The following is a 17,077-nucleotide window of genomic DNA, read 5'->3' on the forward strand; positions in this document are numbered from 1 at the left end:
AAGAGGGAGGGAGGGAGGGAGGGAGGGAGGAAAGAAGGAAGGAAGGAAGGAAGGAAGGAAGGAAGGAAGGAAGGAAGGAAGGAAGGAAGGAAGGAAGAAAAGAAAGAGGGAGGGAGGGAGGGAGGGAGGGAGGAAAGAAGGAAGGAAGGAAGGAAGGAAGGAAGGAAGGAAGGAAGGAAGGAAGGAAGGAAAGAGGGAGGGAGGGAGGGAGGGAGGGAGGAAAGAAGGAAGGAAGGAAGGAAGGAAGGAAGGAAGGAAGGAAGGAAGGAAGGAAAGAGGGAGGGAGGGAGGGAGGGAGGGAGGAAAGAAGGAAGGAAGGAAGGAAGGAAGGAAGGAAGGAAGGAAGGAAGGAAGGAAGGCAGGAAGGAAAGAAGGAAGGAAGAAAGGAAGGAAGGAAGGAAAGAAAGAAAGAAAGAAAGAAAGAAAGAAAGAAAGAAAGAAAGAAAGAAAGAAAGAAAGAAAGAAAGAAAGAAAGAAAGAAAGAAAGAAAGAAAGAAAAAGGAGGGAGGGAGGGAGGGAGGAAGGCAGGCAGGCAGGCAGGCAGGCAGGCAGGCTAACCTGGGATCTGGGCGGCGTCGGGTTAGGAACACGCCTCCTAGTCTCCCTGTCCTTTATATGGCAGAGGCGGAGAGTGCCCTCCTGGCTCGCAGCTTCTCCCCTTCGCTCGCCATGCCCGGGCCAGGGCTTGGGGCGCTGTTGGCCGCTCCTATCCTTCTGGCCTTGACCCTGGTCCTGTCCAGCCCTTGGCATCCCTGGGAGCCTCCTCCTCCGCAGCCCCGGAGTTTGACACTGGAGCTGGAGCAGCGGCAGCGAGACCTGAGCATCTTGGCTTCTTCTTCTCTGGAGGAAAAGGACAAGGAGGGCTGGCTGGGCTGCGCGGAGCTGAGCGGCGCTCGGGTTTTGGGCTTGGCGGGCGCAGGGATTACTAAAGTGGTGCTGAAGGTGGCCCTGGGAGAGAGGGCTGGGGGCGGCGAGGTGGCCCTCAAGGCCGTGCATTGGGCCGGAGGAGATGTCCAGGGCTGCGTCCGGCGCTATGGACACTTCGGAGGCTGCTACCGACTGGCCGCTGCCAAGCTGATGAAGGAGGCGGCGTTGCTGCAGAGGATGGACCACCCGGGCATCGTCAAGGCAAGTAGGGCAGGGATTGCACGGGGAAGGGACAAGAATGGCCCCCAGGGTCATCTAGTCCAACCCCATTCTGCCACGGAGGGACACACAATCGAAACACCCCCGACGGATGGCCATCCAAGCCTCTGCTTGAGAACCTTCTGAGAAGGAGACTCCACCACACTCCCAGCCAGCGTATTTTACCTTTGAAAGACTCCTACCATCAGAAACTTCATCCTAATGTTTAAGGTGTGCTATTCTCTACAGCAGGCATGGGCAAACTTGGGCCCTCCAGGTGTTTTGGACTTCAACTCCCACCATTCCTAACAGCCTCAGGCCCTTTCCTTTCCCCCCTCAGCTGCTTAAGCGGCTGAGAGGGGAAAGGAAAGGGCCTGAGGCTGTTAGGAATGGTGGGAGTTGAAGTCCAAAACACTTGGAGGGCTCAAGTTTGTCCATGCCTGCTCTACAGCACCAAAACCATCTTTTAAAATATTTAAACATACCTGTCAGGTATATCCTGGGGTTTTGTTTTTTTTTGCTCAGCGCCTGCTGAACAATTCCTTGGATTATACAAGAGTAAGGGACATCTATATTGTAGATCTAATGTGGTTTGACACCACTTAACGCTGCCACAGCTCAGTGCTGTGGGATTCTGGGCATTGTAGTTTGGTGAAGCACTAACACTTTGGGGCAAGGAAGACTAAATGCCTCGTAAAACTACAACTATCATGATTCCTTAGCCATGGCAGTTAAAGTGTTGTCAGATTGGATTCTACATGCACAGAGGAAGAACTGCTTTTTGCCTGTTGCCTGTTTTTTGTCTAAAATTATTTAGCCACTTGTGTTCTCTCTATCTTATCAGTTTTATACTTGTTCATTTATGCGATGCATTTGACACAAAATAAATAAATAACCTAATACTCAAAGGAAAGAGGATTCAAAAGGGAATGTCAGGATGCATCTACACAGTTGACATATTGTCTACGAATACATTGCAATGAGCACAGCAGGCGTTGTTGTTGTTGTTGTTGTTGTTGTTGTGTACTTTCAAGTTCTTTCCAACCTTAGAGGACTCTAGCACTGTTTTTTTTTTCTTGGTAAGGTTTCTTCAGAAGTTTACCCTTGCCTTCTAGCTCTTACTATCTGGGGTTTTGTGTTGCCTTCCTATGAGGTTGAGAGAATGTGACTTGCCCAAACTCACCAGTGAGTTCCCTGTTTGAGCTGGAATCCAAGCCCTGGTCTCCAGATTTTGTGGTGCGGTGGCTCAAACCATTAAACCACATTCGCTCCTTCAGTGGCCACACCTTGAGGAAATCTGTGTGTGGCTGGACAAGGTTTAACCCTGCTCTACTTTAAATGCTCCTGTTTTTCATTTCAGATGCTTGTAGATATCTTGTGGTTGCTCCTTTGGGAAATTCTCTCTCCACACTTTCTTATTGGCTCTCTGTCTTTCATTATTTTATTATTATTATTATTTTGCATGTGTCTCAGGTCTTTGGACCACCACTCTTTTAAAAAGTTCTGGAATTATATCCTGCTTCAAAGTCTAGTCCACAATCTTTGTATGTAATGGCATTTTTGGAACCTGGAATTTTTGGAAAGGCAAAACAAGCATTTTCAAATCAACGTGCCTCCCCCTGCTTCAGACACTAGTCCAAGGGTATGTTTGTTTTAGTTGCTTGCAAAGGTTGTAAAGGTCATCTTGTATTCCATGTTTTGTCACTTCTTTTGCCTCTTTTACCCACCCTAGTCTCCACCTAAGTCTTAAGAAGAATCAAGGTCTCATCTTGCCTTTTTTGTGTCCTTTGCCCTACTCTTCTTTCATTACTAAAATTGACACCTGACCTATTGGAGTTTATGACTGACAGTCTTGCAGAGATCAGTTGATTTCTACAGTTTAGGGAAAAGGTGCCTTTTGGATTCCAAATCTCAGAATTGCCTAGTCAGTGCCCATGCAAGTTGAGGGATACTAAGAATTGTAAGATACACCCAAAAGCAGATATACACCTCTGCTTTTGGGTGTATCTGCTGCAACGGTTTACCACATTTTGTTGATGTGGTTCATTTCTGATGTAAGATCGCTCTCAGTGAGTTTCCATGGCTGAGCAAGGATTCAAAGCTTGGTTTGCCAGAGTCCAACACTCAAACCACATAAAGTGCATTGGGTTTTGGTAACAAGCATCCAACCAATCATTAACCAATGGGTGAATCAACTAAAAATCTGTGAAATGCTTCCTCATCCTGGTTGGTTTTGCAATAGTTGACACTGTAAACAAGGGGTACAATGAGAGTCAATGGCTTTTCTAATACTTCTTCACACAGTGCATAGGTCACACAGAATTTGTGCTGAAAGGGGCAATGACATCAGTCAGTTTATATGGCTTTAAGAGGGAACCAGGACTTTGAAAAAATTAATTTTGGACTGCCAACTCCCAGAATTCTCCAGTTAACATGGCCATCAGGGGATAGTGTCCTTCTGAATATTAGGTGCTACGGAACCAATAAAAATGGGTCATTTCCTTGCTTTCTTTGTGAATCCCTCAAAGCACCCAACTGGCTAATGTGAGTGATGGGATCTAGAACTAAATCAGGAGGGTATGAACTTCAGTTTCTATAAACCTTTGGTCTGGCTGTGCTGAATGGGACTTCTAGGAAAATCTTCCTGAAGGCAAGAGTTGTTTGACAGTGGAATATGTTGCCTCATAGTGTGAGGCAACTCCTTCTCTTGAGGTTTTTAAGCAGAAACTGGATGGCCATCTGTTGAGAGTGCTTTGATTGTGTATTCCTGCATGGCAAAATGAAGCCCTTGGGATCTCTTCCAACTCTATAGTTCTGTTTTGAAGGTGAAAAGCAGAACATCTTCAGGTTCCACTTTCCTTAATCCCAATCCCGCATGAAATGATCCCATAGTGCTTGTTTTATGTTGTTAAAACATGCCCTGTGATATCTTGTTGATGTTTGCCAACAAGTTGACTCAGACCTAGGACAATACTATCCTAGGGTTTTCTATGCTGGATTTTTTTTTCCAGAGGAAATTGCATTGTCTTCATCTAATGTTGAGAGAATGTGGCTTCCCAACGTTCCCAGACAGTTTCCAAGGCCTAGTGAGGATTCAGATCTTGGCCTCATTGACTCCTAGTCAAACATTCAAACCACTACACATGGCTGATGAATCATGTTATGATACTGCATATTTGTATAAAAGACATTTTCTTGGATTAATTACAGTTAATGACCTGATAGGAGGGGCGGAGATAAAAATACAGACAGCAGATTTATGTGTCTTTGGAAGGAAAATTATTTTTGGCTAGATAAATGGTGAACACACATCCATGGGAATGCATTGTTCTCCCCGGGCGGTGTAAGCATTCGGCTTCACAATTTAGACTAATTAACTTTATATCCAGTATCGGCATGTTCAAAATATATCATGTGGGAATATTATTATTGTATTCCATTCCCATAGGTCCGGTAGATTTTTTATTTGTGTGTGTGTGTAAATTTTTATTCACCATCCTGTCTCCCACGACAACATGAACACGCAGTAGATACCACTTCAACTTTTAGAAAGTTAATTTTCCATATTTGCATCTGTATGTATATGGTAACCAGTCTGTGATGTTTTTCTCTCTCATAACAGCTGCTAGGTCAGTGCTCTGACAGTAGCCTCAGTGGTCCTGAAATGAAAGTGGTCACCATGCTGGAGTTGGGAAAGCCTTTGGAGATGATTCAGCTCCTGCAAACCCCCTGGGAAGAACGATTTAAAGTAAGAAAACAAAACCAGGGGGAGTTTTATCAGTAGCATTTCAACCCCATACCGAGTCTCTTGAAAGGTCTCTAGAGGAGGGCAAGGCAAATGGGATCTTGAACTTTTCACTGCTTGGCTTGCTTTGGGGGAAAAGGGCTTTTGCATCAGCTACTTTTGATGGATTTGAAATTGTATCAGCATTTGTAGGTTTGTTTAAGGCAAGCACTGTTGTTGTTGTGTGCCTTCAATACTTCCTGACTTATGATGACCTTAAAGTGAACCTATCACAAGGACTTTTGGGACTGAGAGTTTGTGAGATGCCAAGGATCACCCAGTTGGTTTTCATAGCTAAGCAGGAATTTGAGCCCTTGTCTCCAGCATAACAGTCCAACATTCAAATCACTATACCATGTTGACTTTTGACAAAAGCACTAGCTGTAGAAAACTTGGATGTGGCCAAAAGATTTGGTGCAAACTATGTCAATTGTTTGTTATTTGCAAAGGGTTCATTCTTCTCTGAATAAGAGCATTCAGTGTTTCTGCTGAATCCACTTACCGGGACCAATTGGTTAATTCCAACTAAAGTTTATCGTGATTCAGTCACTGAAGAATGGGTCAACATATAGTTAAATAGCAATGATTCAGAACTCTGGGGAATCACTCCTGCTTTTTGAAACAACAATATCACAAGCCAAACCACACTGTCTATAGCTAAATGCCTTTTTGTCTTTACATAAAAGAAGATAGAGCTTGAAAATGTAGCCAGCATCTTTGTTGGCTATGATATTCTGAGCATCTCTCAGACTAAGACATGCACTTTTCCAAGCTTGGGTTCATACCACTTTCCAGGTTCAAAATGAGCCCTTTGAATGAATCCAGGGAGAAAACAGAGCAGATATTCCCAAATAGGTAGAATGTGTTCATGCCAAGCCACACCTGTCAACATATGATCAGCAGCAATATTTTTGCTTGTTTATTGTTGTGTGCCTTCACATGGTTTCTGACTTATGACGACCCTAAGGCAACCCGGTCATGAGGTTTTCTTGGCAAGATTTGTCCAGAAGGGATTTGCACTTATCTTCTTCCGAGCCTGACTGGTTGAAATTTCTAGATTATTTTTAAAGGCAGTTGATGTAGAGCAGGGGTGGGCAACTGGTAGAGTGAGGGGGCTACATTTGCCCCTTAGAATAGCTTGTGGGGAAGGCGAGGCAAAAGAAAAGTCAACCTTTTCCCCCAGACGCTGTCTAGAAAGCAACGAGAACTTTTCACCAACTAAGACATGCTTTTTTGCCAGCAGGAAGTGAGCAGAAGAATTTTGCAAATATTTTTGACCTTAGGGGCAGGTTCTGGGAGATCACAAAAGTAGCTATGGGGCTTCATATGGCCCCAAGAAAACAGTTTGCCCACAACATGTTGGGGCAATCCATGTGACACTGCTTAAGATGGCAGATAAGAGATATGGACAGTCAAGCTAAGACCCAGTAGCTTGCACAAGTCAAATCCATGAGTAGAGGAGAGGTAATTCAAAGTAAATAAGACCCCTTCTACACTCCATATAATCCAGATTATCAAAGAAGATAATCCACACTGGACTGGTTTATATGAGTCTACACTGTCATATAATTCAGTTCAAAGCAGATAATCTGGATTTTGTATGGGAGCGGAGAAGGTGATTTGTTGCCGGTCTTTCTTCTTTTGCATTTTTGTCAGAACTGAAGATGGGTGTTTTTTTCTTTTCAAAAAAGGAGAAGGAGGAATCTTATCCAGAAAGGCCATGTTGGTTGGGGATTTTGTGTGTTACAATCCAAAAAAGTAAAAAATTCCAAACTCTGGATGATGAAGTTCCCGCCAGCTCTCCATAGTAGCCAACCACATCATTTCCCCACTTATTCAAATACAGCAGAGTGATTTGCTTTTATTGCATCTATTTCAGATTTGCCTGGATCTGATAGAACTTCTTTATTACATGTCAAATTCTCCTCTTGGTCCCATTGCTCTTCTGGATTTCCAGCCCAGGCAGTTTGTTCTGGTGAATGGGAGCCTGAAAGTTACAGACTTGGACGATGTGACCACCACAGAATTGCCATGCCGGGCGGATGAGGACTGTATGCTCGAATTCCCCACAAAAAACTTCTCCCTCCAATGCACTCTGCAAGGGAAGTGTGAAGGTATTAATGAGAAAAGAAATCTCTTCAATGCATACCGGTAAGTTGAGTCTTTATTATTTATCTATCTTCTCAACCCAAAATGCTTCCAGAATAGCTAACAAATATTAAAAACCAAATGGTTCCTGTCATCAGTTACCATTCTAAGAGATACAATATGGGGAGAACAATTGACTGAACTTGAGCATTAAAGTTTTGGTTATAAAGTTCAGCAAACAATATGTTCAGTTTAGCAGATTGCACATTCAGTAATTATAAAGCTAGATTTAAGTACAGTCAGCTCTCCACATTTGCTGGGATTAGGGGTACAGGACTCCTGTGGGAGTGGGAAAAACTGCAAATAAGAAAACACTTTTTAAAATTTGAGGATACTTTTCTAGAAATCTCTGGGTCCTCCAGAACAGCTCTATGAACATCCACCAAAAAATTATCACACCGGAGGACCTAAAGATTTCGAAAGAGATATTATTTCTAGGAATTTCTAGGTTTTTCAGTAAGACTCTATGGCCAACTTCCACTGGAGATTAAGCATAGAGTAGCATAGAACCTAGAGATTCTAGAGAGAGTATTTAAATAAAATCTGAAAAAGTCAAACTGGCAAATATGGAAATCTGACAGTCCAGGGAAAAGAGTTGGTCCTTTTGCTCTCATCTGAATTATATTATTTTTAACCATTCATGCCTAGGTGGGGAAAATCCAAATTAAGTGAGAAAGGGAAAACTGACCTCCATAATGATTACACACACACACACACACACACACACAAATATACATATATATGCGTATATACACAAGTGTAAGTATCCTGATGTATTGTTAAACCTTCTGGATACTATTTTATTATTTAGCAACCTTAAAATGTTGCAAAAAAAACTACAATGGAAAAGCTGCTTTCAGAGTAAGTGAAGATTAAAAGATTGGTTAGAAAGGTTAAAACTGAATCAGGGATGAGATTTGGCCTTCATGTTGCTGACCAGCCGACCATGATATAAAAACCAGTTTGATTCTGCAAGGGAAAGTTTATCTTAGTTCTATACCCGATCAAGCTCTCAAAACTATGACAGATGTATAGAAGTAATTGAATTTAGGAATATTACAGTATTTGCTTTCAAGTTGTATTTGAGTCCAGAAAAATCACTGATGCTGTGTCTAAGGTTTTTAAAGCAAATTGCATGTTTTTGTAGGTATTTCTTCACATACCTCTTACCACATACCGCACCCGTCGCTTTGCAACCCATTCTGAAGGACATCTTGAATGCCACAGGTATTTAATATCAAATATTAGGAGATGGTTATTTAAATAAGTGCTGCTTCAAAGTTTCTTTCTCTTTAAAATATCTCTGGCGTCATCCCTTTCTGCAAATGTAGGTGATTTGCGATATGGAGTCAATGAAACTCTGAGAGCCTTTCAGAAGGTTTTGTATCTGTACAAGTCTGGTCTCTATCTTCAGAGGAAAACATCCAACTTAAGAGGTATAGATTTCATATAATATTTTAAAAATGTATTTATTTAATCCCAGCAAAGAATACCAAAATTTATAACATATGAATAGAATGAGGAAAGTGCTAGATGTGCCCCTAAATCCCCACCACCACCACCACCAATTGAATCTTAGGTCTCCAGAGTCTTAGGATTTCATCCCATTATCCGCTGAAAGTGGGTGGAAACATCTTATTACCATGGTGTTTCAGTGCGTTGTGTTTAAAAACAAATCATATCATTTCTCAAAACCCATCACACTCTCTTATTTTGGAGCCTTTCTCCCTAAATCACCTGTTTTCTGAACTATCACATGAGCGAGTGTAGTCCCCACACACACTTCTCCTTTTTTTTTTTATAAAACAGGTATAAAGTACATTTAATGCAAAAACAAAATACAATTATCAGTACTGAAATCATTACTTTTGGTAACCAAGTAATATGAGCACTTATAATCATTCAAATTTAAGGCAGAATTATGACGTTCAAATTAATTGTTCCAAAACTCTCTAGTGACAACTACTTTGATAAAAGAAACAGGAAATTAAAATTTTAAAAGATGGCAAAAGCGCAATTTTGAAAGCCAAGAATACAGTGAAGGAGAAAATAAGCCAAAACAAAGTAGAGATCTGGTGCTATTCCTGCTAAATGAATTCATTAAAAAAATTTCTGTGCAAGGATCATGCAGCAAGATTTTGGAAGATTAGAGGGGCATCACCCATAGGAATGCCATTCCCCCATGTCACCAAAGTGATTCAACACAAGCAAATCTGACAGATCCCATTACATGTGTAAAGAAGCGCCTTCTCCTGTTTCCGCGCAAATCAAGAGCTGAGGAAAATGATTTCTCTCCGTCTCCTGTTCCCCCATTTTGAAACACTTCTAAAACAGTTCACTGGTGAAGCATCATGGATGAAAGGCGGAAGTCTATGTGTTGTATAATGGGTTTTGTGGTACTTCATCTTTGAACTGTTTAAGAAGTGTTTTGAAACTGGGGAGTGGGGAATTGTGTCCTTAGTCCAGCACACTACTCCATATTGGCTCAGTCTCTCTAAGTGAAGTTCCCTACTTTCTAGTATTTCATTAACTGAAAGCTTCAGTTTAAAGATACATTTTAGGCATGCTAAGAAGAGGGCCAGATAGAGTTACAAAAAAGAACACAAACACAGCAAATACAGTAGATTCTCAATTAACTGGTACTTATGGGGATTGGAAATGCAAGATAAATGTAGTTTCTGGTTGCTTGAGAGTTACTATTTAAAAGAGGTTTAACTAATACTATCACCCATACTGTATGGGTTAAACTCTCTATTGGCTTAATATTGATATTGAAATGCAGTAATTAAAAAAGTAAATTGACAAGCTTAACTTAATGTAACACAGTTTAATGCAGGGGTCCTCAAACTTTTTAAGCCGAGGGCCAGTCCACAATCCTTCAGACGGTTGAGGGGCCGGATTATCATTTGAAAAAAAAAATACAAACAAATTCTGATGCGCACTGCACATGTCTTATTTGTAGTGCAAAAACAACAACAACAACAACAAGAACAATGAAAGAACAATACATTATTTAAAAATAAAAACTATTTTAACCAACATACATTTATCAGGATTTCAATGGGAAGTGTGATCCTGCTTCTGGCCAATGGGATAGTCAAGTTAACTAGGGTTGTTGTTGTTGTTGTTGTGTGCCTTCAAGTCATTTCAGTCTTTGGGCGAGCCTAAGTCTAAAATTTATTTATTTATTTATTATTTACTGCATTTATTTACTAAATTTGTATCACACCCTTCTGACCCCAAAGGGGAGTGAGAGTGGCTTACAAATTATATGTACATACAATATTATTAGCATAGCACAATATTAGCATTATATATTACTATATTGAACTATACCATTATACTGTAATATTATTAGTAATATTATATGTAATATAAAATTTATAATTAATATTATTATATGGTATTATTATTAGTGTTATATTGTATTACATTATAATATTATTATCAATATTATATGTATATACAATATATTATATTATAAAACTGTGGGCGGGGGCCAGGTAAATGACCTTGGAGGGCCGCATCCGGCCCCCGGGCCTTAGTTTGGGGACCCCTGGTTTAATGCGTTATTGGAATGATTTTATTTTAATTTTTATTTAAAGTATTATTTCTTCAATATTTTTGCCGGTTTCTTGAGAATTATAGTTGCTTGAGTTCCAGTAAACTGAGAGTCTACTGTTCTAGTTGTGAATTTTTTTTATCGTGTCAGAAGTGACTTGAGAACATACTGCAAGTCGCTTATGGTGTGAGAGAGTTGGCCGTCTACAGAGACGTTGCCCAGGGGACACCCGGATGTGTTATCATCCTGCTGGGAGGCTTCTCTCATGTCCCTGCAGGCTAGAGCTGACAGATGGGAGCTCACCCCATCTCGTGGATTCAAACCAGCAACCTTCAAGTCAGCAACCCAACCTTCAGATCAGCAGTACAGTCGGCACAAGGGTTTAATCCTTTGGGCCACCGCAGCTCCTAGTTGTGAATAATTTTCAGTGTCTGCTGTCTGTAATGCAAGAAATTTGGGGACAGAAGGAAAAAACGCTTGAGGGACTTGTGCCCTTATTTTGTTGCTTTGTCCATATATTTTTGTGCTGTTACACTGCAGCAATTAAATTAGACTTGTAAACTGTAGTCCAAATCACCAATTGCTGGGAGATCAAGCACCATTAAATTCATTTCCCCTTCCCCTGATTATGATCTGCTAAAAAGTCTGGGTTTCTGTTTTGCATACATAATAGTTTACCTTCTTCCTCCCCTTCTCTTGGCCCTAAGACTACATTGCCCTAAAGGGATTCCACAGTACAGACACAGACGACTACAAGTGTTGGCCATCAAAGAGCCATTTGGGATGCATGCTCTCGGTTCACAATGCAGAGGAAGCTGCCACCATTTGCAATTCCCATCCACAATGTCAACACTTTTCCATCATGCTGCAGAAGACATGGGCAGGTAAGAGCAAGTAGCCCAGAAAAAAAATGACAGTGACAGTCTTGAAATTGTCCTCAACATTTTTGAGAATGTAAGAATCTGGTAAGGTAACACTTCTGTTCTCCCCAAATGAATGTACTGTACAACAGAGCTTCTTTCGCTACACTCTATATTCTTCATTACAGGTAGTATCTTGGAAGATTGTGGTCTCTTTCCATTTGTTATCATTTGGGGAAGATTTGTTTTGCATCATTACACAGCTTCTCTGTCCATCAATCAAAGAAATCCAAGTAATAAAATCCCTCTGATTTTTTCAGATGAAAGGTCTGGCAGCTGGGCTTATAATTATAACAGTGTTTATTATATTCTTCTATCAGCCTTGTACATCTCTAAAGAGCAGGTTTTGCAAAGGCCCTTTAATTAGCCCTGATTACAGACTTTCACTGAAAGTAGCTGGTGAGCATTTTTATCAAAAAATACACCATCAGTTGTCCCATTTTTGCTGACACATTAACAATCTTCCCAGCTATTACTCTTAATACAGGCTACAGAATAGAGCCACTGGTGTTTAGCATGGACTAAGTCCAGTGCTTTTCTGAAATTCAGGGATATATCCAGCCAGACTATTGGCCCATGTGGCCTAGTATTGTCAATTTTGACTGGTTGTCATTCTCTGTGGCTTCAGACAGGATTCATTCCTGGAAATCTCCAGTATATACTAGCCATTTTCCCTCCCAGTAGAGCACATATCTTGCTCACAAAAGGTTCCAGTACCATTTGTTATCATTGTCAGTAAAACCAGAGCTGGAGAAGCTGTCATTTTTCAGACATTTTGGATTACATATCCCATAATCTAGAAGGAGCCCCCAGTGGCACAGTTAAACCACTGAGCTGCTGAACTTGCTGACCGAAAAGTCGGCGGTTCGACTAAAAGCTTCCGCTTTTAGCCCCAGCTTCTGGCAACCTAGCAGTTAGAAAACATGCAAATGTGAGTAGATCAATAGGTACTGCTTCAGCGGGAAGGTAACGGTCCTCCATGCAGTCATGCCAGCTACATGACCTTGGAGGTGTCTATGGACAACGCCAGCTCTTTGGCTTAGAAATAGAGATGAGCACCAACTCCCAGAGTCCGACACGACTAGACTTAATGTCGGGGGAAACCTTTACCTTTAACTATGCCATAATCCCTTGCCATGCAGGATAAAGATCCTAGGAGTTCTCTCAAACATGTAGAGGAGGAAAGGCACTCCACCCCTAGCTTGAAAGCATCTCAGGTGAATGGAAATGACCTCCACTTGTAACCAGTACTAGTTGGGAGAAAGTCGAGTTAGGTGGATCATTTTTCTTGACTGTGTGTGAAAGATAGTGATTGTAGATAGACCTTGGAGAAGTTACTTTTTTGGACTGTAATTGCCAGCTCTGAATCCTAGAAGCTGTTCTCCAAAAATGTAAATTCTCCAAGTTCTGGTTGCTGGGGGACTTGGCTGTAGACGCCCATAGCCAGGACTTGTTCGGTTTGCAATAGTATTTATGTCTTAATTTAACCTCTGCCTGTATTAAAAATATCTTCTTAGGCAGTCTTATTCATTTTTAATCTCTTTCACTCATCCAAAATATTTTCTCTTCCAGGACGTCCACTTGCTTTGTTTCAAAGTAACTTGTCTGACCTAATTCCAGGGGGTCCCATGGTGGTTTATGTTAAACGATCTGCAGCCTCAAAGAGAAACTTCTCCCAGGAAGCATGAAAGAACCATTTAATGGAGGAAACAAATCAAGGAATAATCCATCAGGACTAATTTCATCCCCTTACATTCAAAAGGATAGCACATTTTCTTTCTGCTGAGACATGTTTCCCTCTCCAGGTTTGGCAGGAGCCGTTTTGATGAGAAGTGCAGATTTTGTGTGTCCGGTGCCACCTATCCTACAACTACCTTGCCAAACTGTGATTACATAATCTGTTTTGGCAGACAAAAGATTCATGTCAGCTGTACGGATTGCTCTTTGCTGCACTACAAAAGCATTTTACAAAACCAAAAAATGGGGATTTCAGTTGGGGTGGTTATCTGTTCAAGCCCAATTGGTACCTCCATCTAATGAAGTACGTATGTATGAGCGGTCCACTTATTACATAAATTCATTGAACCCGGTTTCATTTAAATGCAAAGAGATTTGAATACCATATAATTTTTCTGGGGGACATAACGATGCCTAGAGAAGTGTTCCCTTTAGGTCTCCAGCCCAAGTCTATGGTCAACCTCCATGAGATGTTCCACCAGAAGTTGACCATAGAATCAAACTGAAGGCCTAGAGAGAACACTTCTTCCCATTTTCTAGGTCCTTCAGAGTCATTCCATGGTAGTCTTTAGCCAGAAGCCCCAACTTCATTTCAATTAGGATTCCAGATTATGTGAAAATTGTATTATGTGAAGTCATAGAATCATAGAATCATAGAATAGTAGAGTTGGAAGAGACCTCATGGGCCATCCAGTCCAACCCCCTGCTAAGAAGCAGGAAATCGCATTCAAAGCACCCCCGACAGATGGCCATCCAGCCTCTGCTTAAAAGTCTCCAAAGAAGGAGCCTCCACCACGGCCCGGGGCAGAGAGTTCCACTGCGAAACAGCCCTCACAGTGAGGAAGTTCTTCCTGATGTTCAGGTGGAATCTCCTTTCCTGTACTTTGAAGCCATTGTTCCGTGTCCTAGTCTGCAGGGCAGCAGAAAACAAGCTTGCTCCCTCCTCCCTATGACTTCCCCTCACGTATTTGTACATGGCTATCATGTCTCCTCTCAGCCTTCTCTTCTGCAGGCTAAACATGCCCAGCTCTTTAAGCCGCTCCTCATAGGGTTTGTTCTCCAGACCCTTGATCATTTTAGTTGCCCTCCTCTGGACGCTTTCCAGCTTGTCAACATCTCCCTTCAACTGTGGTGCCCAAAATTGGACACAGTATTCCAGGTGTGGTCTGACCAAGGTAGAATAGAGGGGGAGCATGACTTCCCTGGATCTAGATGCTATACCCCTATTGATGCAGGCCAGAATCCCGTTGGCTTTTTTAGCAGCTGCATCACATTGTTGGCTCATGTTTAACTTGTTGTCCACAAGGACTCCAAGGTCTTTTTCGCACACACTGCTGTCAAGCCAGGCGTCCCCCATTCTGTATCTTTGATTTCCATTTTTTCTGCCGAAGTGAAGTATCTTGCATTTGTCCCTGTTGAACTTCATTTTGTTAGTTTCGGCCCATCTCTCTAGTCTGTCAAGATCGTTTTGGATTCTGCTCCTGTCTTCTGGAGTGTTAGCTATCCCTCCCAGTTTTGTGTCGTCTGCAAACTTGATGATCGTGCCTTCTAACCCTTCGTCTAAGTCGTTAATAAAGATGTTGAACAGAACCGGGCCCAGGACGGAGCCCTGCGGCACTCCACTTGTCACTTCTTTCCATGATGAAGACGATGCATTGGTGAGCACCCTTTGGGTTCGTTCGCTTAGCCAATTACAGATCCATCTAACCGTAGTTTTATCTAGCCCACATTTTACTAGTGTCGAAGAATGAATCCCTCTTGAAAAGCACAGGCATAATGTCCCTCTTTTTGGGATCTGTGGGGCTACCTATAATTTAATATTGCAAAAACAATAACATTTTAAATCCCACTATATATATTTCACAGTAAAACAACAAACTGAGCAATGTGTTTGACATGTAAGCACCATCCCCAAAATCCATTGGATCCAATGAGGAGCCAGTGCAGGACATGATGGCAGAACCCTTCTGCCTGTGCTGCTTGGTTGTATTGCAACTTTTGGGTTAAAACTTAAAACCACAAATAAAAAAACAACAACATTGGTGCAAAGGCATAACAGCAATCCCTCTATAAAGAATTTACACTTTTGTCCCCTCCTAAATGAACAGTAAAAAATCTTCTATCTTTTTCAAAGGGAAAAGGAACTAATCATTATGCCTGACAATTGAAGCTTCTTTTCCTTTTCAGGTCCTCTTCTTTTCTAAAATTACTTAATAAAACCAGATACTTCACCCCCTCAAAAGTGCTTAACAGAGACTGAAAATGTCTCTCTTTCCAAATACTTACCTGCTAACTGACATCTTCCACAGGAACACACAGATCCAGACTACAACCCTCCAGGCATTTCAGCCATTTCTCAGTCATTGTGGTCAATTTACCTGTAATTGTCATTTAAACAAATGTGTTCGAATTCTCTACCATTGACTAATATTGCTATATATGAGCCATCAGTTTTGTAATACTTTCAAGTAAAGAATAGGGTGGTGGAAGACCCAGATGTTTTGTTTCAATTGATAGTTTTGGTTTGACATGTTGCTTTTCTGAAATTTTAATATCAACCTTGGAGGTTTTTCAGTGTTTCTTTCAGTGAAAGGGATCCTACTGAGCAAAATGTTCAAACTATTTATATGTATAAAGAATAAATTTTCAGTATGAAAATGAGTTGCTGTTAATTTTTTTAGTCTTGATACACATAGACACTTGTGTGTGTGTGTGTGTGTGTGTATGCCTAAAGAATGCTCTTGACTAAAATCCCAACCTTACAATTTTCTGATTGACTTTTTGTGATGTCATTGAAGATTCACAAGGATGCTGACTACTTTAAGAGCTACTCCATTTGTAGCGTCAATTCAGAAATGTAGATATGTTAATATAAACCTCCACAGAAAGGGCTCTTTTCAACCTCTTAGCAGCACCCCCTCTTTCCATTTTTATTCCAAAGTTTTTTACAGTGGCCCTCAGCTGCTTTCTAAGTTGATGAGTTTTGTACATTTTTGCTGTTGTAATGTAAGGTTTGACCTATGGACAGCCCAATGAGTTAAGGACTAAGAAATGGAATCCAAGAACATAAAGAAGTTTCAGCCAGATCTTTGCTTCTGAAATGTGCACTACACCAATGGTCTTGAATAGACACATTAGCATGAATACAGCAATATCCAGTATTTGCAGGAATTATATCCTTAGTTTCATTTATCCATATGCAGCAAAGGCATTTTAAAAATATGGTATTATTGGGCCAGAAGTCCTTCTTTTCATAGAATCATAGAGTTGGAAGAGACTTCATGGGCCATCTAGTCCAACCCCCTGCCAAGAAACAGGAAAATGGTCATCCAGCCTCTGTTTAAAAGCCTCCAAAGAAGGAGCCTCCAAACCCAATGGGACTTGCCATTATTCACAGTTGTCCATATCCACATGAAGTCTAGGAACATATTCCCCATGGATATAGGGGTCAAACAATATAATGGCCCTGTACTATTGTGACCAGATTGGTTCTGTGAGTGGCAGTAATTTAGAAAAAGGAACTTCCAGAGTTCTGCAGTAGGGCAAAGCAACCCTTTCAAGAGGCAGATGTTGAGGGTAGTGGGTAAAACAGTTCTGGGCTTGCCTTGTGCATTTCCATGTGCCTCCAAAGCAAGCAAGGGATCAATTCAAAATAAGATTCAGATGCTAATCTAATTGATGGAAACAAGGTGGAAGAAGCATTATTTTGCCCTTCACCTCCAGCTGCCTTGGTCCAGGGAAACATTGTCTTGCTATGTGTAGAAGGCTTAAGAAAGGAATCCCATGGAGGCTTTCTGTAGG

At 41.3% G+C, this 17,077-nt stretch overlaps 1 protein-coding gene across 1 annotated transcript; it reads left to right on the top strand.

The window, feature by feature from the left end:
• The first annotated feature begins 613 nt into the window (after positions 1–613).
• Positions 614–15,937, top strand: LOC100552212 (extracellular tyrosine-protein kinase PKDCC). Its single transcript, XM_062968460.1, has 7 exons — positions 614–1,128; positions 4,748–4,873; positions 6,789–7,060; positions 8,205–8,284; positions 8,389–8,493; positions 11,327–11,503; positions 13,112–15,937. Exons 1-7 carry the CDS (start codon positions 616–618, stop codon positions 13,225–13,227), a joined length of 1,389 nt encoding a protein of 462 aa, XP_062824530.1. The 5' UTR covers positions 614–615; the 3' UTR covers positions 13,228–15,937.
• Positions 15,938–17,077: the final 1,140 nt, after the last annotated feature.

This window comes from Anolis carolinensis, chromosome 1 (assembly GCF_035594765.1).
Source record: "Anolis carolinensis isolate JA03-04 chromosome 1, rAnoCar3.1.pri, whole genome shotgun sequence".
NCBI lineage: Eukaryota > Metazoa > Chordata > Lepidosauria > Squamata > Dactyloidae > Anolis > Anolis carolinensis.

Bases quoted from the DNA above. Each gene is read 5' to 3' on its own strand.
- LOC100552212 (XM_062968460.1), top strand. From the start codon at position 616: ATGGCAGAGGCGGAGAGTGCCCTCCTGGCTCGCAGCTTCTCCCCTTCG. The intron at 8,285-8,388 runs GTATTTAATATC...CTGCAAATGTAG, and splicing joins GGACATCTTGAATGCCACAG to GTGATTTGCGATATGGAGTC. The intron at 11,504-13,111 runs GTAAGAGCAAGT...TTTCTCTTCCAG, and splicing joins GCTGCAGAAGACATGGGCAG to GACGTCCACTTGCTTTGTTT.